The sequence below is a fragment of the Pristiophorus japonicus genome, chromosome 32 (assembly GCF_044704955.1).
Source record: "Pristiophorus japonicus isolate sPriJap1 chromosome 32, sPriJap1.hap1, whole genome shotgun sequence".
Taxonomy (NCBI): Eukaryota; Metazoa; Chordata; class Chondrichthyes; family Pristiophoridae; genus Pristiophorus; species Pristiophorus japonicus.
This window is the reverse complement of record NC_092008.1, coordinates 1,833,860-1,858,336: the sequence shown is the minus strand read 5'-3', so window position 1 is coordinate 1,858,336 and position 24,477 is coordinate 1,833,860. Positions and strand designations below refer to the sequence as shown.

At 56.9% G+C, this 24,477-nt stretch overlaps 2 protein-coding genes across 3 annotated transcripts in view; both read left to right on the top strand.

The window, feature by feature from the left end:
• LOC139240483 (ubiquitin-like modifier-activating enzyme 1) overlaps window positions 1-4,276 on the top strand; it is a 52,389-nt gene extending 48,113 nt beyond the window's left edge. Inside the window, exon 20 of the mRNA XM_070869018.1 lies at window positions 2,839-4,276. Coding sequence (XP_070725119.1) covers window positions 2,839-2,974 — 136 coding nt within the window. The 3' untranslated portion in view covers window positions 2,975-4,276. The remainder of the gene's footprint in view (window positions 1-2,838) is intronic.
• Window positions 4,277-16,110: 11,834 nt separating this feature from the next.
• The window catches only part of LOC139240639 (twinfilin-2-like), a 39,488-nt gene continuing 31,121 nt past the window's right edge, over window positions 16,111-24,477 (top strand). Inside the window, exon 1 of one of the 2 annotated variants that reach the window (XM_070869214.1) lies at window positions 16,111-16,182. In XM_070869214.1, coding sequence (XP_070725315.1) covers window positions 16,158-16,182 — 25 coding nt within the window. In that variant the 5' untranslated portion in view covers window positions 16,111-16,157. Of the gene's footprint in view, window positions 16,189-24,477 lie in introns of both variants that reach the window. The other variant, XM_070869213.1, reaches the window with a different exon arrangement.

The window sequence follows — 24,477 nt, the reverse complement described above, 5'->3', positions numbered from 1 at the left end:
TGAAGAGCGGCCATGGGGGTGAGGTTTGGGGCTGCAACTTCCCCGGGCCCAATATTTATCCCACGACCAACATCGCGAAAAATCGATCTCGACCTTGAGGTACGAGAGATACCAGCCTTTACTTCTCCCCGAGCCTCTGGGCGAATCGCTTGTACGTGCCTCGCACTGCGGTGTACAGACCTCCAGCACAGACAACTGGATCCGAGCGGGTCCGGTTCCTCTCCCGTAGAATCCGTGTACCCCTGCAGACATCATTATTCCAACGCTCTCCTGGCCAGCCGCCTGACGTAGACTTCGGCTCGTCCAAAACTCGGCTGCCCCCGTGTCCTAACTCGCACCCAGTCCCGCTCACCCATCACCCCCTGTGCTCACTGACCCCGTGTCCTAACTCGCACCCAGTCCCACTCACCCATCATCCCCTGTGCTCACTGACCCCGTGTCCTAACTCGCACCCAGTCCCACTCACCCATCACCCCCTGTGCTCACTGCCCCCGTGTCCTAACTTGCACCGAGTCCCACTCACCCATCACCCCCTGTGCTCACTGACCCCGTGTCCTAACTCACACCCAGTCCCACTCACCCATCACCCACTGTGCTCGCTGCCCCCGTGTCCTAACTCACACCCAGTCCCGCTCACCCATCACCCCCTGTGCTCACTGACCCCGTGTCCTAACTCACACCGAGTCCCGCTCACCCATCACCCCCTGTGCTCACTGCCCCGTGTCCTAACTTGCACCGAGTCCCACTCACCCATCACCCCCTGTGCTCGCTGACCCCGTGTCCTAACTCGCACCCAGTCCCACTCACCCATCACCCCCTGTGCTCGCTGACCCCGTGTCCTAACTCACACCCAGTCCCACTCACCCATCACCCCCTGTGCACACTGCCCCCGTGTCCTAACTCACACCCAGTCCCACTCACCCATCACCCCCTGTGCCCCGTGTCCTAACTCACACCCAGTCCCACTCACCCATCACCCCCTGTGCTCACTGACCCCGTGTCCTAACTCACACCCAGTCCCACTAACCCATCACCCCCTGTGCTCGCTGGCCCCGTGTCCTAACTCGCACCCAGTCCCGCTCACCCATCACCCCCTGTGCTCACTGACCCCGTGTCCTAACTCGCACCGAGTCCCACTCACCCATCACCCCCTGTGCTCACTGCCCCGTGTCCTAACTCACACCCAGTCCCACTCACCCATCACCCCCTGTGCTCGCTGACCCCTTGTCCTAACTCGCACCGAGTCCCACTCACCCATCACCCCCTGTGCCCCGTGTCCTAACTCACACCCAGTCCCACTCACCCATCACCACCTGTGCCCCGTGTCCTAACTCACACCCAGTCCCACTCACCCATCACTCCCTGTGCCCCGTGTCCTAACTCACACCCAGTCCCACTCACCCATCACCCCCTGTGCTCACTGACCCCGTGTCCTAACTCGCACCCAGTCCCACTCACCCATCACCCCCTGTGCTCACTGACCCAGTGTCCTAACTCACACCCAGTCCCGCTCACCCATCACCCTCTGTGCTCACTGACCCCGTGTCCTAACTTGCACTGAGTCCCGCTCACCCATCACCCCCTGTGCTCGCTGACCCCGTGTCCTAACTCGCACCGAGTCCCACTCACCCATCACCCCCTGTGCTCGCTGACCCCTTGTCCTAACTCACACCCAGTCCCACTCACCCATCACCCCCCCCCGTGCTCACTGCCCCGTGTCCTAACTCGCACCCAGTCCCACTCACCCATCACCCCCCCCTGTGCTCACTGCCCCGTGTCCTAACTCACACTCAGTCCCACTCACCCATCACCCCCTGTGCTCACTGACCCCGTGTCCTAACTCACACCCAGTCCCACTCACCCATCACCCCCTGTGCTCACTGACCCCGTGTCCTAACTCACACCCAGTCCCACTCACCCATCACCCCCCCCTGTGCTCACTGCCCCGTGTCCTAACTCACACTCAGTCCCACTCACCCATCACCCCCTGTGCTCACTGACCCCGTGTCCTAACTCACACCCAGTCCCGCTCACCCATCACCCCCTGTGCTCACTGACCCCGTGTCCTAACTCACACCCAGTCCCACTCACCCATCACCCCCCCCTGTGCTCACTGACCCCGTGTCCTAACTCACACCCAGTCCCACTCACCCATCACCCCCTGTGCTCACTGACCCCGTGTCCTAACTCACACCCAGTCCCACTCACCCATCACCCCCTGTGCTCACTGACCCCGTGTCCTAACTCACACCCAGTCCCGCTCACCCATCACCCCCTGTGCTCACTGACCCCGTGTCCTAACTCACACCCAGTCCCGCTCACCCATCACCCCCTGTGCTCACTGACCCCGTGTCCTAACTCACACCCAGTCCCACTCACCCATCACCCCCTGTGCTCGCTGACCTACATTGGCTCCAGGTCCAGCAACACCTCGATTTTAAAATTCTCATCCTCATTTTGAAATCCCTCCATGGCCCCTGCACCCCTCCCTCTCTCTGTAACCTCCTACACCCCCCCCTCCCCCCGGAGATCTCTGCACTCCTCTAATCCTGCCCCCCTGACCATCCCTGATTATAATCGCTCCACCATCGGTGGCCGTGCCTTCTGTTGCCTGGGCGCCTGTCCCTAATACCTCCTCGCGCTGTCCGGGGCCTGGTTTATGCTCCTGTGAAGCGCCTGCGGACGTCTGCTGCGTTCAAGTCGCCGGGTAACGCGAGCTATGGTCGCGTGGTGTTCACCTGTTCCCCCCCCTCTCTCTCTCTCTCCCCCCCCCCCCCCCCCCCCCCCCCCCCTCTCTCTCTTCCCCCCCCCCCCCCCCCCCCCCCCCCCCCCCTACAGAATGACTGAGATCGTCACCAAAGTTTCCAAGAAGAAGATCGGCAAACACGTCAAGGCGCTGGTCTTCGAGCTGTGCTGCAACGACGAGAATGACGAGGATGTTGAGGTTCCCTACGTCCGATACACCATCCGTTGAGCGGGGATGGGGGGAGGGGGGGCAGGGGGAGGGGGGGGGTTTGGTGGCGGGCGGAGGGACACGGCGTGACGCGCGCGCGGGCCATCCAGCCCGACGGGGGTGGGCGGGGGGGCGCGACAAACGCGAGGTGTTGCGCTGTCAGCCTCCCGCCTTTGACCGGCAACGGGTTCCGAAATGTGACCTAACTTAAATATAATAATAGTCAAACTGCCTTTTTAACTGGCTGGGGATGGGAGGGGTTTAGTTAATGTACCCCCAACCCTTCCCTCCCCCCTCTTCCCCTTCCCTCCCCCCCCTCTTCCCATCCCTCCCCCCCAGCTGTGAGCATGATCGGTCACCCGAGGTACACTGGCATGACCATTTCCCCCGACCCTGCCCTTTGCCCTTTGCCCCCGTCCCATCCCGTCTCTTCCCCCCTACCCCCCCCTACCCCCCCCCCCCCCCACAGATGTCCGATGATCTCGCTTCTTGCCCGTGTGTCATCACCACCGCTTAACCGTTAATTTAACTGTTTGCTGGGCCCTGCGTCCGGACAGGCCTGTCCGTGCGTTTACTGTGTGAAGTCGCTGGAAATCGTGCGTTTTTTCTGCCCCTCTCCCCCGCTGTGGACATCGTGTGTGCGTGTGTGTGTGTGTGTGTGTGTGTGTGTGTATGTGTGTGTATGTGTGTGCGTGTTTGAGACCGGCAAGGGCCCACCCCCCTCTCCCGATTCGGATCACGGCACGATTAGCCGTGCAGCAGAGAGCGCGCACCGCGAATGGGTCCATTTTTTTTTAAAACGTTGAGCGCGCGATCCTTTTTAATTATTAAAAAAAAAAACCCGCCCGTAATTTGACTGCATCCGAATCGAACCGCCCCCTTCCCCCGCCCCCTCCCCCTCCCCTGAGCTGTATTGTTACCATAGCGTGTCGTAGTGTATTGGCTGTACTTTCCACGTGGGTTTTGCTGGTTATGGGGATTGGGGTGGGTGGGGGGGGAGGAGAGAAGACAGAGGACTGTCCTGCATAGCGGAAAGTGTGCATATATTTTTTTTGTTCGTGTAACTGTATCGGCCCCCTGCTTGCCCAGTTTTTTTTTTTTTTCTTCCCCCTCCTTTTCCTTGGCTTGTGCGTGCACACCAGGCTGATCCTGTGTTGTAGAGGGGTCAAACGCGAGCGCTAGGCTTCAGCGGGATGTTGGGGTAAAGCCAAGGGGAAAATTTTCCTGCTCTTTGAGGCTGGTTTAACAAAAAAAAAACACACACACATTCTTGAGGACGCACTTAGTCTGTGGCTGGTATCAAATAAAATGGAGTTTAGATGACTTGTGTCTTGGTTGTTTTGTTGTTTCTCTCTGCCCACTTGCTCAGGGCAGATTACCGTGAGCTTCTCCATGGTGCCTTTACCACCACGTGCTGCTCTCCTGCCTGGCTATTGCACTGCGCGGGGCATCGCAGCCCAGCCTGCTCCCGGCCTCCATGCAGCCACGCACCTTCCAAAAACCTGTCGGTAATGTTTTAAGTGGCTCTCACTGCCCCTCGGAAGGTTGTGGCCACAGGCTGGAGCGCAAAAACCAGGGTCGCATTCTGCTATGCGGTCGGAGGGGCGGTACTGAGGGAGCCCCGCACTGTCGGAGGGGCGGTACTGAGGGAGCGCCGCACTGTCGGAGGGGCGGTACTGAGGGAGCGCCGCACTGTCGGAGGGGCGATACTGAGGGAGCGCCGCACTGTCGGAGGGGCGGTACTGAGGGAGCGCGGCACTGTCGGAGGGGCGGTACTGAGGGAGCGCCGCACTGTCGGAGGGGCGGTACTGAGGGAGCGCCGCACTGTCGGAGGGGCGGTACTGAGGGAGCGCCGGACTGTCGGAGGGGCGGTACTGAGGGACTGTCGGAGGGGCGGTACTGAGGGAGCGCCGCACTGTCGGAGGGGCGGTACTGAGGGAGCGCCACACTGCGCTGTCAGTTTTGGTCTCCTAATCTGAGGAAGGACATTCTTGCTATTGAGGGAGTGCAGCGAAGGTTCACCAGACTGATTCCCGGGATGGCAGGACTGACATATGAAGAAAGACTGGATCGACTAGGCTTATATTCACTGGAATTTAGAAGAATGAGAGGGGATCTCATAGAAACATATAAAATTCTGACGGGACTGGACAGGTTAGATGCAGGAAGAATGTTCCCGATGTTGGGGAAGTCTAGAACCAGGGATCACAGTCTAAGGATAAGGGGTAAGCCATTTAGGACCGAGATGAGGAGAAACTTCTTCACCCAGAGAATTGTGAACCTGTGGAATTCTCTACCAGAGAGAGTTGTTGGAGCCAGTTCGTTAGATATATTCAAAAGGAAGTTAGATGTGGCCCTTACGGCTAAAGGGATCAAGGGGTATGGAGAGAAAGCAGGAATGGGGTACTGAGGGAATGATCAGCCATGATCATATTGAATGGTGGTGCAGGCTCGAAGGGCCGAATGGCCTGCTCCTGCACCTATTTTCTATGTCGGAGGGGCGGTACTGAGGGAGTGCCACACTGTCGGAGGGGAGGTACTGAGGGAGTGCCGCACTGTCGGAGGGGCAGTACTGAGGGAGTGCCGCACTGTCGGAGGGGCGGTACTGAGGGAGCACCACACTGTCGGAGGGGCGGTACTGAGGGAGCCCCGCACTGTCGGAGGGGCCGTATTTCGGATGAGACGTTAAACCGAGGCCCCGTCTGCCCTCTCGGGTGGATGTAAAAGATCCCGGGGCCACTATTGGAAGAAGAGCAGGGGGAGTTCTCCCCGGTGTCCTGGGGCCAATATTTATCCCTCGACCAACATCACTAAAACAGACGATCCGGGTCATTATCACATCGCTGTGTGTGGGAGCTTGCTGTGCGCAAATTGGCGTTTCCCGCAATACAACAGTGAGCGCACTGGCTGTGAGGCGCTTTGGGACGTCCAGTGGTCGTGAAAGGCGCTATATAAATGCAAGTCTTTCTCCGCCTGGGGTCCAGTCCCAGAGGGCTGAGGGTGACCTGAATTGGGGCTGATTCCTGCGAGAATTGGAGGATCAGGTTGCTGTGGGCGAGGGCTCTCCGATCAGCATCAGGCCGGAAACCGCTTTGCAAACGAGGATTGTGTTTTGTGATGGGGCTGTCCGCACGGGTCCTTTTTGTTTTTGGCCAAGGTCGTTGCCCGAGCACGGGAGTCCCCTATACCGGGGGCACTGCCTGGATTGGTTGGGGAGGGCCCCAGAGAGTCAGAGATGTTTACAGCCCGGGAGGGAGGCCATTCGGCCCATCGTGTCCGCATTGTGCCGGCCGACCAAGAGCCATCCCGGCCTAATCCCACTTTCCCGCTCTGGGTCGTTTCGAGCGCACGTCCAAATGTGGTGAGGGTTTCTGCCTCTACCACCCTTTCAGGCAGTGAGTTCCCCCCCAGACCCCCACCACCCTCTGGGTGAAGACATTTCTCCTCGAAACCTCTCCCCAATTACTTTCAATCTCTGCCCCCTGGTTGTTGACCTCTCTGCCAAGGGAAACAGGTCCATCCTATCCACTCGATCCAGGCCCCTCACACCTCAATTAAATCTCCCCTCGGCCTCCTCTGTTCCAGAGAAAACAGCCCCAGCCTCTCCAATCTTGACTCATCGCTAAAATTCTCCACTGCAATTACATCCTTCCTGGAATGGAGGGGTCCTTCCCAACGGATCCATCACAGACCCAATCCACGTCGGCACCGGGGTCAAACAGGGCTGCGTCATCGCCCCAACCTTCTTCTCAAACTTCCTCACGGTCGACAAGCTCCCCGCTGGAGTGGAACTAAACCACAGAACCAGTGGGAAGCTGTTCAACCTTCGCCGTCTCCAGGCCAGGTCCAAGATCACCCCAACCTCTGCCGTCGAGCTACAGTACGCGGACGCTGCCTGCGTCTGTGCACATACACAGGCTGCACTCCAGGATATAGTCAGCGTATTTATTGAGGCGTATGAAAGCAAGGGCCTTACGCTAAACATCCGTAAGACAAAGGTCCTCCCCCAGCCTGTCCTCGCCGCACAGCACTGCCCCCCCAGTCATCAAGATCCATGGCCCGGCCCTGGACAACGTGGACCATTTCCCATACCCCGGGAGCCTCTTATCATCAAGGGCAGACATCGACAACTAGATTCATGCCAACAGTGCAGTCTTTGGCCACCTGAGGAAGAGTGTTTGAAGACCAGACCCTCAACACTGCCACCAAGCTCATGGTCTACAGGGCTGTAGTGATACCCGCCCTCCTGTGTGTCTCAGAGACATGGACCATGTACAGTAGACACCTCAAGTCGCTGGAGAAATACCACCAACGATGTCTCCGCAAGATCCTGCATATCCCCCGGGAGGACAGACGCACCAACGTTAGCGTCCTCGACCAGGCCCAACATCCCCCAGCATCGAAGCACTGACCACACTCGACCAGCTCCGCTGGGCAGGGCCACATTGTCCGCATGTTCCCCCGACACGAGACTCCCCAAAGCCAAGCGCTCTACTTGGAACTCCTTCACGGGCAAACGAGCCAAAGGTGGGCAGAGGAAACGTTACAAGGGACCACCCTCAAAGCCTCCCTGATAAAGTGCAACATCCCCACTGACACCTGGGAGTCCCTGGGCCCAAAGACCAGTCCGCCCTAAGTGGAGGAAGTGCATCCGGGAGGGGCGCTGAGCCCCTCGAGTCTCGTCGCCGAGAGCGTTCAGAAACCAAGCGCAGGCAGCGGAAGGAGCGTGCGGCAAATCAGTCCCACCCTCCCCTTCCCTCAACCACTGTCTGTCCCACCTGTGACAGGGACTGTGGCTCCCGTATTGGACTGTTCAGCCACCTAAGGACTCATTGTTAGAGTGGAGGCAAGTCTTCCTCGATTCCGAGGGACTGCCTATGATGGTGATACGGAGCTAGTGTCTGTGGCTCCATCGCCAGTAGATGGTGGCCTGGCATCACTTTCTCGCTCCCATTCCATCGGCAGAAAGTCCCAGAGACTCGAGCCCACAATCCAGGCTGACTCTCCCAGAGCCATTACTGAGGGAGCCCCGCACTGTCGGAGGGGCGGTACTGAGGGAGTGCCGCACTGTCGGAGGGGCGGTACTGAGGGAGGGCCGCACTGTCGGAGGGGCGGTACTGAGGGAGCGCCGCACTGTCGGAGGGGCAGTACTGAGGGAGTGCTGCACTGTCGGAGGGGCGGTACTGAGGGAGCGCCGCACTGTCGGAGGGGCGGTACTGAGGGAGCCCCGCACTGTCGGAGGGGCGGTACTGAGGGAGGGCCGCACTGTCGGAGGGGCGGTACTGAGGGAGCGGCGCACTGTCGGAGGGGCAGTACTGAGGGAGTGCTGCACTGTCGGAGGGGCAGTACTGAGGGAGCGCCGCACTGTCGGAGGGGCGGTACTGAGGGAGCGCCGCACTGTCGGAGGGGCAGTACTGAGGGAGTGCCGCACTGTCGGAGGGGCAGTACTGAGGGAGCCCCGCACTGTCGGAGGGGCGGTACTGAGGGAGCGCCGCACTGTCGGAGGGGCGGTACTGAGGGAGCCCCGCACTGTCGGAGGGGCTGTATTTCGGGATGAGACATTAAACCGAGGCCCCGTCTGCCCTCTCGGGTGGATGTAAAAGATCCCGGGGCCACTATTGGAAGAAGAGCAGGGGGAGTTCTCCCCGGTGTCCTGGGGCCAATATTTATCCCTCGACCAACATCACTAAAACAGACGATCCGAGTCATTATCACATCGCTGTGTGTGGGAGCTTGCTGTGCGCAAATTGGCGTTTCCCACAATACAACAGTGAGCGCACTCTGATAGTACGCCATTGGCTGTGAGGCGCGTTGGGACGTCCAGTGGTCGTGAAAGGCGCTATATAAATGCAAGTCTTTCTCCGCCTGGGGTCCAGTCCCAGAGGGCTGAGGGTGACCTGAATTCCTGCGAGAATTGGAGGATCAGGTTGCTGTGGGCGAGGGCTCTCCGATCAGCATCAGGCCGGAAACCGCTTTGCAAACGAGGATTGTGTTTTGTGATGGGGCTGTCCGCACGGGTCCTTTTTGTTTTTGGCCAAGGTCATTGCCCGAGCACGGGAGTCCCCTATACCGGGGGCACTGCCTGGATTGGTTGGGGAGGGCCCCGGAGAGTCAGGGATGTTTACAGCCCGGGAGGGAGGCCATTCGGCCCATCGTGTCCGCGTTGTGCCGGCCGACCAAGAGCCATCCCGGCCTAATCCCACTTTCCCGCTCTGGGTCCGTAGCCCTGTGGGCTACGGCGTTTCGAGCGCACGTCCAAATGTGGTGAGGGTTTCTGCCTCTACCACCCTTTCAGGCAGTGAGTTCCCCACCAGACCCCCACCACCCTCTGGGTGAAGACATTTCTCCTCGAAACCTCCCCCCAATTACTTTCAATCTCTGCCCCCTGGTTGTTGACCCCTCTGCCAAGGGAAACAGGTCCGTCCTATCCACTCGATCCAGGCCCCTCACACCTCAATTAAATCTCCCCTCGGCCTCCTCTGTTCCAGAGAAAACAGCCCCAGCCTCTCCAATCTTGACTCATCGCTAAAATTCTCCACTGCAATTACATCCTTCCTGGAATGGAGGGATCCTTCCCAACGGATCCATCACAGACCCAATCCACGTCGGCACCGGGGTCAAACAGGGCTGCGTCATCGCCCTAACCTTCTTCTCAAACTTCCTCACGGTCGACATGCTCCCCGCTGGAGTGGAACTAAACCACAGAACCAGTGGGAAGCTGTTCAACCTTCACCGTCTCCAGGCCAGGTCCAAGATAACCCCAACCTCTGCCGTCGAGCTACAGTACGCGGATGCTGCCTGCGTCTGTGCACATACACAGGCTGCACTCCAGGATATAGTCGGCGTATTTATTGAGGCGCATGAAAGCAAGGGCCTTACGCTAAACATCCGTAAGACAAAGGTCCTCCCACAGCCTGTCCTCACCGCACAGCACTGACCCCCAGTCATCAAGATCCACGGCCTGGCCCTAGACAACGTGGACCATTTCCTATACCCCGGGAGCCTCTTATCAACCAGGGCAGGCATCGACGATGAGATTCATGCCAACAGTGCAGCCTTTGGCCACCTGAGGAAAAGAGTGTTTGAAGACCAGACCCTCAACACTGCCACCCAGCTCATGGTCTACAGGGCTGTAGTGATACCCGCCCTCCTGTATGGCTCAGAGACATGGACCATGTACAGCAGACACCTCAAGTCGCTGGAGAAATACCGCCAACGATGTCTCCGCAAGATCCTGCAAATCCCCCGGGAGGACAGACGCACCAACGTTAGCGTCCTCGACCAGGCCCAACATCCCCAGCATCGAAGCACTGACCACACTCGACCAGCTCCGCAGGGCAGGGCCACATTGTCCGCATGTCCCCCCGACACGAGACTCCCAAAGCCAAGCGCTCTACTCGGAACTCCTTCACGGGCAAACGAGCCAAAGGTGGGCAGAGGAAACGTTACAAGGGACCACCCTCAAAGCCTCCCCGATAAAGTGCAACATCCCCCACCGACACCTGGGAGACCCTGGGCCCAAAGACCAGTCCGCCCTAAGTGGAGGAAGTGCATCCGGGAGGGCGCTGAGCACCTCGAGTCTCGTCGCCGAGAGCGTGCAGAAACCAAGCGCAGGCAGCGGAAGGAGCGTGCGGCAAACCAGTCCCACCCTCCCCTTCCCTCAACCACTGTCTGTCCCACCTGTGACAGGGACTGTGGCTCCCGTATTTGGCTGTTCAGCCACCTCAGGACTCATTGTTAGAGTGGAGGCAAGTCTTCCTCGATCCCGAGGGACTGCCGATGATGGTGATACGGAGCCAGTGTCTGTGGCTCCATCGCCAGTAGATGGTGGCCTGGCATCACTTTCTCGCTCCCATTCCATCGGCAGAAAGTCCCAGACACTCGAGCCCACAATCCAGGCTGACTCTCCCAGAGCCAGTACTGAGGGAGCCCCGCACTGTCGGAGGGGCGGTACTGAGGGAGCCCCGCACTGTCGGAGGGGCGGTACTGAGGGAGCCCCGCACTGTCGGAGGGGCGGTACTGAGGGAGCGCCGCACTGTTGGAGGGGTGGTACTGAGGGAGTGCCGCACTGTCGGAGGGGCGGTACTGCGGGAGCGCCGCACTGTCAGAGGGGCGGTACTGAGGGAGCCCCGCACTGTCGGAGGGGCGGTACTGAGGGAGCGCCGCGCTGTCGGAGGGGCAGTAGTGAGGGAGCGCCGCACTGTCGGAGGGGCAGTATTTCGGGATGAGACATTAAACCGAGGCCCCGTCTGCCTTCTCGGGTGGATGTAAAAGATCCCAGGGCCACTATTGGAAGAAGAGCAGGGGGAGTTCTCCCCGGTGTCCTGGGGCCCAATATTTATCCCTCGACCAACATCACTAAAACAGACGATCCGGGTCATTATCACATCGCTGTGTGTGGGAGCTTGCTGTGCGTAAATTGGCATTGCCCACAATGCAACAGTGAGCGCACTCTGATAGTACGCCATTGGCTGTGAGGCGCTTTGGGACGTCCAGTGGTCGTGAAAGGCGCTATATAAATGCAAGTCTTTCTCCGCCTGGGGTCCAGTCCCAGAGGGCTGAGGGTGACCTGAATTCCTGCGAGAATTGGAGGATCAGGTTGCTGTGGGCGAGGGCTCTCCGATCAGCATCAGGCCGGAAACCGCTTTGCAAACGAGGATTGTGTTTTGTGATGGGGCTGTCCGCACGGGTCCTTTTTGTTTTTGGCCAAGGTCATTGCCCGAGCACGGGAGTCCCCTATACCGGGGGCACTGCCTGGATTGGTTGGGGAGGGCCCCGGAGAGTCAGGGATGTTTACAGCCCGGGAGGGAGGCCATTCGGCCCATCGTGTCCGCGTTGTGCCGGCTGACCAAGAGCCATCCCGGCCTAATCCCACTTTCCCGCTCTGGGTCCGTAGCCCTCTGGGCTACGGCGTTTCGAGCGCACGTCCAAATGTGGTGAGGGTTTCTGCCTCTACCACCCTTTCAGGCAGTGAGTTCCCCCCCAGACCCCCACCACCCTCTGGGTGAAGACATTTCTCCTCGAAACCTCCCCCCAATTACTTTCAATCTCTGCCCCCTGGTTGTTGACCTCTCTGCCAAGGGAAACAGGTCCATCCTATCCACTCGATCCAGGCCCCTCACACCTCAATTAAATCTCCCCTCGGCCTCCTCTGTTCCAGAGAAAACAGCCCCAGCCTCTCCAATCTTGACTCATCGCTAAAATTCTCCACTGCAATTACATCCTTCCTGGAATGGAGGGGTCCTTCCCAACGGATCCATCACAGACCCAATCCACGTCGGCACCGGGGTCAAACAGGGCTGCGTCATCGCCCCAACCTTCTTCTCAAACTTCCTCACGGTCGACAAGCTCCCCGCTGGAGTGGAACTAAACCACAGAACCAGTGGGAAGCTGTTCAACCTACGCCGCCTCCAGGCCAGGTCCAAGATCACCCCAACCTCTGCCGTCGAGCTACAGTACGCGGACGCTGCCTGCGTCTGTGCACATACACAGGCTGCACTCCAGGATATAGTCAGCGTATTTATTGAGGCGTATGAAAGCAAGGGCCTTACGCTAAACATCCGTAAGACAAAGGTCCTCCCCCAGCCTGTCCTCGCCGCACAGCACTGCCCCCCCAGTCATCAAGATCCACGGCCCGGCCCTGGACAACGTGGACCATTTCCCATACCCCGGGAGCCTCTTATCATCAAGGGCAGACATCGACAACTAGATTCATGCCAACAGTGCAGCCTTTGGCCACCTGAGGAAGAGTGTTTGAAGACCAGACCCTCAACACTGCCACCAAGCTCATGGTCTACAGGGCTGTAGTGATACCCGCCCTCCTGTATGACTCAGAGACATGGACCATGTACAGTAGACACCTCAAGTCGCTGGAGAAATACCGCCAACGATGTCTCCGCAAGATCCTGCAAATCCCCCGGGAGGACAGACGCACCAACGTTAGCGTCCTCGACCAGGCCCAACATCCCCCAGCATCGAAGCACTGACCACACTCGACCAGCTCCGCAGGGCAGGGCCACATTGTCCGCATGTCCCCCCGACACGAGACTCCCAAAGCCAAGCGCTCTACTCGGAACTCCTTCACGGGCAAACGAGCCAAAGGTGGGCAGAGGAAACGTTACAGGGACCACCCTCAAAGCCTCCCTGATAAAGTGCAACATCCCCACCGACACCTGGGAGTCCCTGGGCCCAAAGACCAGTCCGCCCTAAGTGGAGGGAGTGCATCCGGGAGGGCGCTGAGCACCTCGAGTCTCGTCGCCGAGAGCGTGCAGAAACCAAGCGCAGGCAGCGGAAGGAGTGTGCGGCAAACCTGTCCCACCCTCCCCTTCCCTCAACCACTGTCTGTCCCACCTGTGACAGGGACTGTGGCTCCCGTATTGGGCTGTTCAGCCACCGAAGGACTCATTGTTAGAGTGGAAGCAAGTCTTCCTCGATCCCGAGGGACTGCCTATGATGGTGATGCGGAGCCAGTGTCTGTGGCTCCATCGCCAGTAGATGGCGGCCTGGTATCACTTTCTCGCTCCCGTTCCATCGGCAGAAAGTCCCAGAGACTCGAGCCCACAATCCAGGCTGACTCTCCCAGAGCCAGTACTGAGGGAGCCCCGCACTGTCGGAGTGGCGGTACTGAGGGAGTGCCGCACTGTCGGAGGGGCGGTACTGAGGGAGTGCCGCACTGTTGGAGGGGCAGTACTGAGGGAGTGCCGCACTGTCGGAGGGGCAGTACTGAGGGAGTGCCGCACTGTCGGAGAGGCGGTACTGAGGGAGTGCCGCACTGTCTGAGGGGCAGTACTGAGGGAGTGCCGCACTGTCGGAGGGGCAGTACTGAGGGAGTGCCGCACTGTCGGAGGGGCAGTACTGAGGGAGTGCCGCACTGTCGGAGAGGCGGTACTGAGGGAGTGCCGCACTGTCGGAGGGGCAGTACTGAGGGAATGCCGCACTGTCGGAGGGGCGGTACTGAGGGAGTGCCGCACTGTCGGAGGTGCTGTATTTCAGGATGAGACGTTAAACCGAGGCCCCGTCTGCCCTCTCGGGTGGATGTAAAAGATCCCGGGGCCACTATTGGAAGAAGAGCAGGGGGAGTTCTCCCCGGTGTCCTGGGGCCAATATTTATCCCTCGACCAACATCACTAAAACAGACGATCTGGGTCATTATCACATCGCTGTGTGTGGGAGCTTGCTGTGCGACAATTGGCGTTTCCCACAATGCAACAGTGAGCGCACTTCAAATAAAGTACTTCGCCGGCTGTGAGGCGCTTTGGGACATCATGAGGGGGTGAGAGGTGCTATAGAAATGCAGCCTTGTTCTTTTAGCAGTGAGGCAATGCTCAATTCTATTCGAGGGAGAATCAAGCAGGGTAATAACTACGCTGCTCTCAGAGTGATGTTTATTTTCAGCATATGGAAGCACTGGTTTGCTGTGCAAACATCCTTGCACAGTCAGAGGGAACTGCTTGGGAGTAGCACAGACACTGGGGCGTCATTTTACCCGGTCCCTGGCAGAAAGCTGAATGAGGAAGTCACTTTTATTTTACATTTCGCATGTAATTTTCTGCCAACAGGAACAGGAGGAGGCCGTTCAGCCCCTCGGGCCTGTTACATTCGGGACAGGAGGAGGCCGTTCAGCCCCTCGAGCCTGTTACATTAGGAACAGGAGGGGGCCGTTCAGCCCCTCGAGCCTGTTACATTAGGAACAGGAGGAGGCCGTTCAGCCCCTCGAGCCTGTTACATTAGGGACAGGAGGAGGCCGTTCAGCCCCTCGAGCCTGTTACATTAGGAACAGGAGGAGGCCGTTCAGCCCCTCGAGCCTGTTACATTAGGAACAGGAGGAGGCCGTTCAGCCCCTCGAGCCTGTTACATTAGGGACAGGAGGAGGCCGTTCAGCCCCTCGAGCCTGTTACATTAGGGACAGGAGGAGGCCATTCAGCCCCTCGAGTCTGTTACATTAGGGACAGGAGGAGGCCGTTCAGCCCCTCGAGCCTGTTACATTAGGGACAGGAGGAGGCCGTTCAGCCCCTCGAGCCTGTTACATTAGGGACAGGAGGAGGCCGTTCAGCCCCTCGAGCCTGTTACATTAGGGACAGGAGGAGGCCGTTCAGCCCCTCGAGCCTGTTACATTAGGGACAGGAGGAGGCCGTTCAGCCCCTCGAGCCTGTTACATTAGGAACAGGAGGAGGCCGTTCAGCCCCTCGAGTCTGTTACATTAGGGACAGGAGGAGGCCGTTCAGCCCCTCGAGCCTGTTACATTAGGGACAGGAGGAGGCCGTTCAGCCCCTCGAGCCTGTTACATTAGGAACAGGAGGAGGCCGTTCAGCCCCTCGAGCCTGTTACATTAGGAACAGGAGGAGGCCGTTCAGCCCCTCGAGCCTGTTACATTAGGAACAGGAGGGGGCCGTTCAGCCCCTCGAGCCTGTTACATTAGGGACAGGAGGAGGCCGTTCAGCCCCTCGAGCCTATTACATTAGGGACAGGAGGAGGCCGTTCAGCCCCTCGAGTCTGTTACATTAGGGACAGGAGGAGGCCGTTCAGCCCCTCGAGCCTGTTACATTAGGGACAGGAGGAGGCCGTTCAGCCCCTCGAGCCTGTTACATTAGGGACAGGAGGAGGCCGTTCAGCCCCTCGAGCCTGTTACATTAGGGACAGGAGGAGGCCGTTCAGCCCCTCGAGTCTGTTACATTAGGGACAGGAGGAGGCCGTTCAGCCCCTCGAGCCTGTTACATTAGGAACAGGAGGAGGCCGTTCAGCCCCTCGAGCCTGTTACATTAGGAACAGGAGGAGGCCGTTCAGCCCCTCGAGCCTGTTACATTAGGGACAGGAGGAGGCCGTTCAGCCCGTCCCGCTCTCTTTCCCTGTAGCCCCTGCGAAATGTTTATTTCCTCCTTCAGGAACGTGTCCCGCTCCCTATTATGAAAGCGCCGACTGAGACGGAACTGCGCCTCCTGAAATCTGTAATTGTAAACATTTCTAAATCTGTAATTATACAATTCCCAAATTTCCATTAATGTCACAATTTCAGTGACTGTGTGCTAAAACTGGTGAGCCTTCCCCTTTAAGAAGTCGCATTTTTTTTGCGGCGGTGCCTGCCCCTTTAAGGGAGAGCTGGTAGGCGGGGCTTGGGGGAGGCCCGCCCCTTTAAGAGCGACGCTTCCTGCCGGCGGCGGCCTGCCCCTTTAAGGGCGCAGTCCGCGGAAGCAGAGCCCGGGGAAAGATGTCGCATCAGACGGGCATCGCAGGTAAAGGTGTGCAGGGCTGCTCCAGGGCGCCCCTGGGGTTGGGGGCTGGTACTGCATCCACTGCACCGCCCCTGGGGTTGGGGGCTGGTACTGGAGCCAGTCCATCTGCTCCAGGGTGCCCCTGGGGCTGGGGGCTGGTACTGCAGCTTGTGCACCTGCTCCAGGGCGCCCCTGGGGCTGGGGGCTGGTACTGCAGCTTGTGCACCTGCTCCAGGGCGCCCCTGGGGCTGGGGGCTGGTACTGCAGCCTGTGCACCTGCTCCAGAGTGCCCCTGGGGTTAGGGGCTGGTACTGCAGCTTGTGTTACTGTTCCAGGGCGCCCCTGGGGACAGGAGCTGGTACTGCAGCTTGTGTTACTATTGCAGGGCGCCCCTGGGGTTAGGGGCTGGTACTGCAGCTTGTGTTACTGCTCCAGGGCGCCCCTGGGGCTGGGGGCTGGTACTGCAGCCTGTGCACCTGCTGCAGGCTGCCCCTGTGGTTAGGGGCTGGTACTGCAGCTTGTGTTACTGCTCCAGGGCGCCCCTGGGGCTGGGGGCTGGTACTGCAGCTTGTGGTACTGCTCCAGGGCGCCCCTGGGGTTAGGGGCTGGTACTGCAGCCCCGCCACCGCCCAGGGAGCGGCCTGCGCTGGGTCCCCCTGCCCCTTGTCTCATACCCCCCCCTCTCCTCCCCTCCCCTGCCCACCCTCTGATCACTCCCCCTCCACCCTCTGATACATGCCCTCCACCCTCATACCCCCTCCACTTCTCCAATCACCCCCTCTACCCTCCCTCCACCCCCTCCACCCTCTGATACACCCCCTCCACCCTCATACCCCCCCTCCACTTCTCCAATCACCCCCTCTACCCTCCCTCCACCCTCTGATACACCCCCTCCACCCTCTGATACACCCCCTCCACCCTCTGATACCCCCTCTGTCTCTCTCCCACAAACAGTAATGTGATAATGACCAGATAATGTTTTAGTGATGTTGGTTGTGAGGGATACATTGATTCCAGCAAGGATACCCGGCTGTTCCAGTGGCCGTGGGATCTTTTACATCGGCCTGAGATCAGACAGGGCCTCGGTTTAATATTTCATCCGAAACATGGCCCCTCCGACAGTGCGGGGCTCCCTCAGTACCGCCCCTCCGACAGTGCGGCACTCCCTCAGTACCGCCCCTCCGACAGTGCGGCGCTCCCTCAGTACCGCCCCTCCGACAGTGCGGCGCTCCCTCAGTACCGCCCCTCCGACAGTGCGGCACTCCCTCAGTACTGCCCCTCCGACAGTGCGGCGCTCCCTCAGTACCGCCCCTCCGACAGTGCGGGGCTCCCTCAGTACCGCCCCTCCGACAGTGTGTCGCTCCCTCAGTACCGCCCCTCCGACAGTGTGGCGCTCCCTCAGTACCGCCCCTCCGACAGTGCGGCACTCCCTCAGTACCGCCCCTCCGACAGTGCGGCACTCCCTCAGTACCGCCCCTCCGACAGTGCGGCACTCCCTCAGTACCGCCCCTCCGACAGTGCGGCACTCCCTCAGTACCGCCCCTCCGACAGTGCGGCACTCCCTCAGTACCGCCCCTCCGACAACGCAGTGCGGCGCTCCCTCAGTACCGCCCCTCCGACAACGCAGTGCGGCGCTCCCTCAGTACCGCCCCTCCGACAGCGCAGTGCGGCGCTCCCTCAGTACCGCCCCTCCGACAGCGCAGTGCGGCGCTCCCTCAGTACCGCCCCTCCGACAGCGCAGTGCGGCGCTCCCTCAGTACCGCCCCTCCGACAGCGCAGTACGGTGCTCCCTCAGTGCTGCATTGGGAGCATCAGCTGAGATTTTTGTGCTCGAGTCTCTGGAGTGAGACTTGAACCCACAACCTGCTGCCTCCGAGGCGAGGGTGCTGCCCACTGATGATGTATTTCCTCTCCTGTGGTCTGAGGCCTGGCCACTCGATGCATTGCCCACTGACCGTGATGCCTGTCCACAGCTGCTTTCTGGAGCAACTCACCAACAGGACCCAGCCCCTCTCCACATGAGTGTCCGCCCTGGACACGCCATAGAACCACATCGCCAGGAGGAGGCCGTTCAGTCCCTCGAGCCTGTTACATTAGGGACAGGAGGAGGCCGTTCAGCCCCTCGAGCCTGTTACATTAGGGACAGGAGGAGGCTGTTCAGCCCCTCGAGCCTGTTACATTAGGGACAGGAGGAGGCTGTTCAGCCCCTCGAGCCTGTTACATTAGGAATAGGAGGCCGTTCAGCCCCTCGAGTCTGTTACATTAGGGACAGGAGGAGGCCGTTCAGCCCCTCGAGCCTGTTACATTAGGGACAGGAGGAGGCTGTTCAGCCCCTCGAGTCTGTTACATTAGGGACAGGAGGAGGCCGTTCAGCCCCTCGAGCCTGTTACATTAGGGACAGGAGGAGGCTGTTCAGCCCCTCGAGCCTGTTACATTAGGGACAGGAGGAGGCTGTTCAGCCCCTCGAGCCTGTTACATTAGGAATAGGAGGCCGTTCAGCCCCTCGAGTCTGTTACATTAGGGACAGGAGGAGGCCGTTCAGCCCCTCGAGCCTGTTACATTAGGAACAGGAGGAGGCCGTTCAGCCCCTCGAGCCTGTTACATTAGGGACAGGAGGAGGCCGTTCAGCCCCTCGAGCCTGTTACATTAGGGACAGGAGGAGGCTGTTCAGCCCCTCGAGCCTGTTACATTAGGAACAGGAGGAGGCCGTTCAGCCCCTCGAGCCTGTTACATTAGGGACAGGAGGAGGCCATTCAGCCCCTCGAGCCTGTTACATTAGGGACAGGAGGAGGCCATTCAGCCCCTCGAGCCTGTTACATTAGGAACAGGAGGAGGCCGTTCAGCCCCTCGAGCCTGTTACATTAGGAACAGGAGGAGGCCGTTCAGCCCCTCGAGCCTGTTACATTAGGAACAGGAGGAGGCCGTTCAGCCCCTCGAGCCTGTTACATTAGGGACAGGAGGAGGCCATTCAGCCCCTCGAGCCTGTTCTGTCATTCAATGAGATCAGGGCTGATCTGCGACCTAACTCCATCTACCCGCCTTTGCCCCGTATCCCTTAATACCTTCGGTTAACAGAAAGCTAGCAATCTCCGATTTTAAAAACGAACACTTGATTCAGCATCTATTGCCGTTTGTGGAAGAGAGTTCCGATTTTCTACCACCCTCTGTGTGTGTGTGTGTGTGTGTGTGTGTGTGTGTGTGTGTGTGGACCTGTTTCCTGACTTCGCTCCTGAAAAGCCTGGCTCTAATTTTAAGACGGTGCCCCCGTGTCCTGGCCTGTGGTTGCTGGGTCTAATGTCCTGTGCAAACTGCTTCCTGGAGTACTGCGTGCACAGTTCTGGTCTCCGTATTTACGAAAGGATATACTTTGCTTTGGAGGCAGTTCAGAGAAGGTTCACTCGGTTGATTCCGGGGATGAGGGGGTTGACTTACGAGGAAAGGTTGAGGAGGTTGGGCCTCTACTCATTGGAATTCAGAAGAATGAGAGGTGATCTTATCGAAACGTATCAGATTATGAGGGGGCTCGACAAGGTGGATGCAGAGAGGATGTTCCCACTGATGGGGGAGACTAGAACTAGGGGGCATGGTCTTAGAATAAGGGGCCGCCCATTTAAAACTGAGATGAGGAGGAATTTCTTCTCTCAGAGGGTTGTAAATCTGTGGAATTCGCTGCCCCAGAGAGCTGTGGAAGCCGGGACATTGAATATATTTAAGACAGAGATAGACAGTTTCTCAACCGATAAGGGGGCGGGCAGGGAAGTGGAGCTGAGTCCATGATCGGATCAGCCACGGTCGTATTGAATGGCGGAGCAGGCTCGAGGGGCCGAATGGCCGACTCCTGCTCCTATTTCTTATGTTCTGATGTGCAATGTGACCATTTGCTAACTGTATGTGGGGCGAGGGGGAGGGAGCGGACAGGGGAAGTTACTGCATCCCATTTTCGTCGCCTGTGACGTGTTGAGTGACCTCCCTGTATCAGAGAGAGAAGCTGAGACTGTAACCACGCTGCTTACATAAGAACATAAGAATTAGGAACAGGAGTAGGCCATCTAGCCCCTCGAGCCTGCTCCGCCATTCAACAAGATCACGGCTGATCTGGCCGTGGACTCAGCTCCACTTACCCGCCCGCTCCCCGTAACCCTTAATTCCCTTATTGGTTAAAAATCTATCTACCTGTAACTTGAATACATTCAATGAGCTAGCCTCAACTGCTTCCCTGGGCAGAGAATTCCACAGATTCACAACCCTCTGGGAGAAGAAATTCCTTCTCAACTCGGTTTTAAATTGGCTCCCCCGTATTTTGAGGCTGTGCCCCCTAGTTCTAGTCTCCCCGACCAGTGGAAACAACCTCTCTGCCTCTATCTTGTCTATCCCTTTCATTATTTTAAGTGTTTCTATAAGATCACCCCTCATCCTTCTGAACTCCAACGAGTAAAGACCCAGTCTACTCAATCTATCATCATAAGGTAACCCCCTCATCTCCGGAATCAGCCTCGTGAATCGTCTCTGTACCCCCTCCAAAGCTAGTATATCCTTCCTTAAGCAAGGTGACCCAAACTGCACGCAGTACTCCAGGTGCGGCCTCACCAATACCCTGTACAGTTGCAGCAGGACCTCCCTGCTTTTGTACTCCATCCCTCTCGCAATGAAGGCCAACATCCCATTCGCCTTCCTGATTACCTGCTGCACCTGCAAACTAACTTTTTGGGATTCATGCACAAGGACCCCCAGGTCCCTCTGCACCGCAGCATGTTGTAATTTCTCCCCATTCAAATAATATTCCCTTTTACTGTTTTTTTTTTCCCAAGGTGGATGACCTCACACTTTCCGACATTGTATTCCATCTGCCAAACCTTAGCCCATTCGCTTAACCTATCTAAATCTCTTTGCAGCCTCTCTGTGTCCTCTACACAACCCGCTTTCCCACTAATCTTTGTGTCATCTGCAAATTTTGTTACACTACACTCTGTCCCCTCTTCCAGGTCATCTATGTATATTGTAAACAGTTGTGGTCCCAGCACTGATCCCTGTGGCACACCACTAACCACCGATTTCCAACCCGAAAAGGACCCATTTCTCCCGACTCTCTGCTTTCTGTTCGCCAGCCAATTCTCTATCCATGCTAATACATTTCCTCTGACTCCGCGTACCCTTATCTTCTGCAGTAACCTTTTGTGTGGCACCTTATCGAATGCCTTTTGAAAATCTAAATACACCACATCCATCGGTACACCTCTATCCACCATGCTCGTTATATCCTCAAAGAATTCCAGTAAATTAGTTAAACATGATTTCCCCTTCATGAATCCATGCTGCATCTGCTTGATTGCACTATTCCTATCTAGATGTCCCGCTATTTCTTCCTTAATGATAGTTTCAAGCATTTTCCCCACTACAGATGTTAAACTAACCGGCCTATAATTACCTGCCTTTTGTCTGCCCCCTTTTTTAAACAGAGGCGTTACATTAGCTGCTTTCCAATCCGCTGGTACCTCCCCAGAGTCCAGAGAATTTTGGTAAATTATAACGAATGCATCTGCTATAACTTCCGCCATCTCTTTTAATACCCTGGGATGCATTTCATCAGGACCAGGGGACTTGTCTACCTTCAGTCCCATTAGCCTGTTCAGCACTACCCCCCTAGTGACAGTGATTGTCTCAAGGTCCTCCCTTCCCACATTCCTGTGACCAGCAATTTTTGGCATTGTTTTTGTGTCTTCCACTGTGAAGACCGAAGCAAAATAATTGTTTAAGGTCTCAGCCATTTCCACATTTCCCATTATTAAATCCCCCTTTTCATCTTCTAAGGGACCAACATTTACTTTAGTCACTCTTTTCCGTTTTATATATCTGTAAAAGCTTTTACTATCTGTTTTTATGTTTTGCGCAAGTTTACCTTCGTAATCTATCTTTTTCTTTATTGCTTTCTTAGTCATTCTTTGCTGTCGTTTAAAATTTTCCCAATCTTCTATTTTCCCACTAACCTTGGCCCCCTTATACACATTGGTTTTTAATTTGATACTCTCCTTTATTTCCTTGGTTATCCACGGCTGGTTATCCCTTCTCTTACCGTCCTTCTTTTTCACTGCAATATATTTTTGTTGAGCACTATGAGAGAGCTCCTTAAAAGTCCTCCACTGTTCCTCAATTGTGCCACCATTTAGTCTGTGTTTCCAGTCTACTTTAGCCAACTCTGCCCTCATCCCACTGTAGTCCCCTTTGTTTAAGCATAGTACGCTCGTTTGAGACACTACTTCCTCACCCTCAATCTGTATTACAAATTCAACCATACTGTGATCACTCATTCCGAGAGGATCTTTTACTAGGAGATCATTTATTATTCCTGTCACATTACACAGGACCAGATCTAAGATAGCTTGCTCCCTTGTAGGTTCTGTTACATACTGTTCTAAGAAACAATCCCGTATGCATTCTATGAATTCCTCCTCCAGGCTACCCCGTGCGATTTGATTTGACCAATCGATATGGAGGTTAAAATCCCCCATGACTACTGCCGTTCCTTTTTCACATGCCTCCATTATTCCCTTGATTATTGCCCGCCCCACCAACAAGTCAAGTCAGGAAGCAGTGGCTTAAAGTGGGCCGTTACATTTCATTCGATTATGTTTGATGTCATACAGCAACTCAGTACCGCCCCTCTGACAGCCCCGACACCCCTCCCTATCTCTGTAACCTCCTCCAGCCCCGACACCCCTCCCTATCTCTGTAACCTCCTCCAGCCCCTACACTCCTCCCTATCTCTGTAAACTCCTCCAGCCCCTACAACCCTCCCTATCTCTGTAACCTCCTCCAGCCCCGACACCCCTCCCTATCTCTGTAACCTCCTCCAGCCCCACAACCCCTCCCTATCTCTGTAACCTCCTCCAGCCCCACAACCCCCCGAGATGTCTGCGCTCCTCTAATTCTGCCCTCCTGACCATCCCTGATTATAATCGCTCCACCATCGGTGGCCGTGCCTTCTGTTGCCTGGGCCCCAAGCTCTGGAACTCCCTCCCTAAACCTCTCCGCCTCTCTCGCCTCCTTTTAAGACGCTCCTTAAAACCTCCCTCTGTGACCCAGCTTTTGGTCGCCTGTCCCTAATATCTCCTTCTGTGGCTCGGGGTCTGATTGTGTTTGATAATCGTTCCTGTGTAGCACCTGGGGACGTTTCACTACGTCAAAGGCGCTATATAAATGCATTGTTGTTACTGCGAAATAGTTTCATGTTTAAGATAAAGGGGATGTGTGTGCAGTTTCAGATTGGGTATTGTTGCTGGCAAACCAGACTTCCTAGAAAATGGTTCTCCTTTTGTCCTGAATGAGGCTGCGAAATATCGCTGAGTCGTGGAGTGAGATTGAAACCACTTCCCCCTGACCAGGTTCCGGGTCGGGGACATAGAAACATCGAAACATCAAAAATAGGTGCAGGAGCAGGCCATTCGGCCCTTCGAGCCTGCACCACCATTCAATAAGATCATGGCTGATCATTCCCTCAGTACCCCATTCCTGCTTTCTCTCCATACCCCTTGATCCCTTTAGCCGTAAGGGCCACATCTAACTCCCTTTTGAATATATCTAACGAACTGGCCTCAACAACTCTCTGTGGTAGGGAATTCCACAGGTTCACAATTCTCTGAGTGAAGAAGTTTCTCCTCATCTCGGTCCTAAATGGCTTACCCCTTATCCTTAGACTGTGCCCCCTGGTTCTGGACTTCCCCAACATCGGGAACATTCTTCCTGCATCTAACCTGTCCAGTCCCGTCAAAATTTTATATGTTTCTATGAGATCCCCTCTCATCCTTCTAAGTTCCAGTGAATATAAGCCCAGTCGATCCAATCTTTCTTCATATGTCAGTCCTGCCATCCCGGGAATCAGTCTGGTGAACCTTCGCTGCACTCCCTCAATAGCAAGAATGTCCTTCCTCAGATTAGGAGACCAAAACTGAACACAATACTCCAGGTGAGGCCTCACCAAGGCCCTGTATAACTGCAGTAAGACCTCCTTACTCTAATCCGCTAACCCCCTTTGCTATAAAGGTCAACATTCCATTCGCCTTCCTGATTACTTCCTGTACCTGCACGCTAACTCTGTGTGTCCCGTATAAGAAATAGGAGCAGGAGTCGGCCATTCGGCCCCTCGAGCCTGCTCCACCATTTAATACGACCATGGCTGATCCGATCATGGACTCAGCTCCACTTCCCTGCCCGCCCCCTTATCGGTTAAGAAACTGTCTATCTCTGTCTTAAATATATTCAATATCCCGGCTTCCACAGCTCTCTGAGGCAGCGAATTCCACAGATTTACAACCCTCTGAG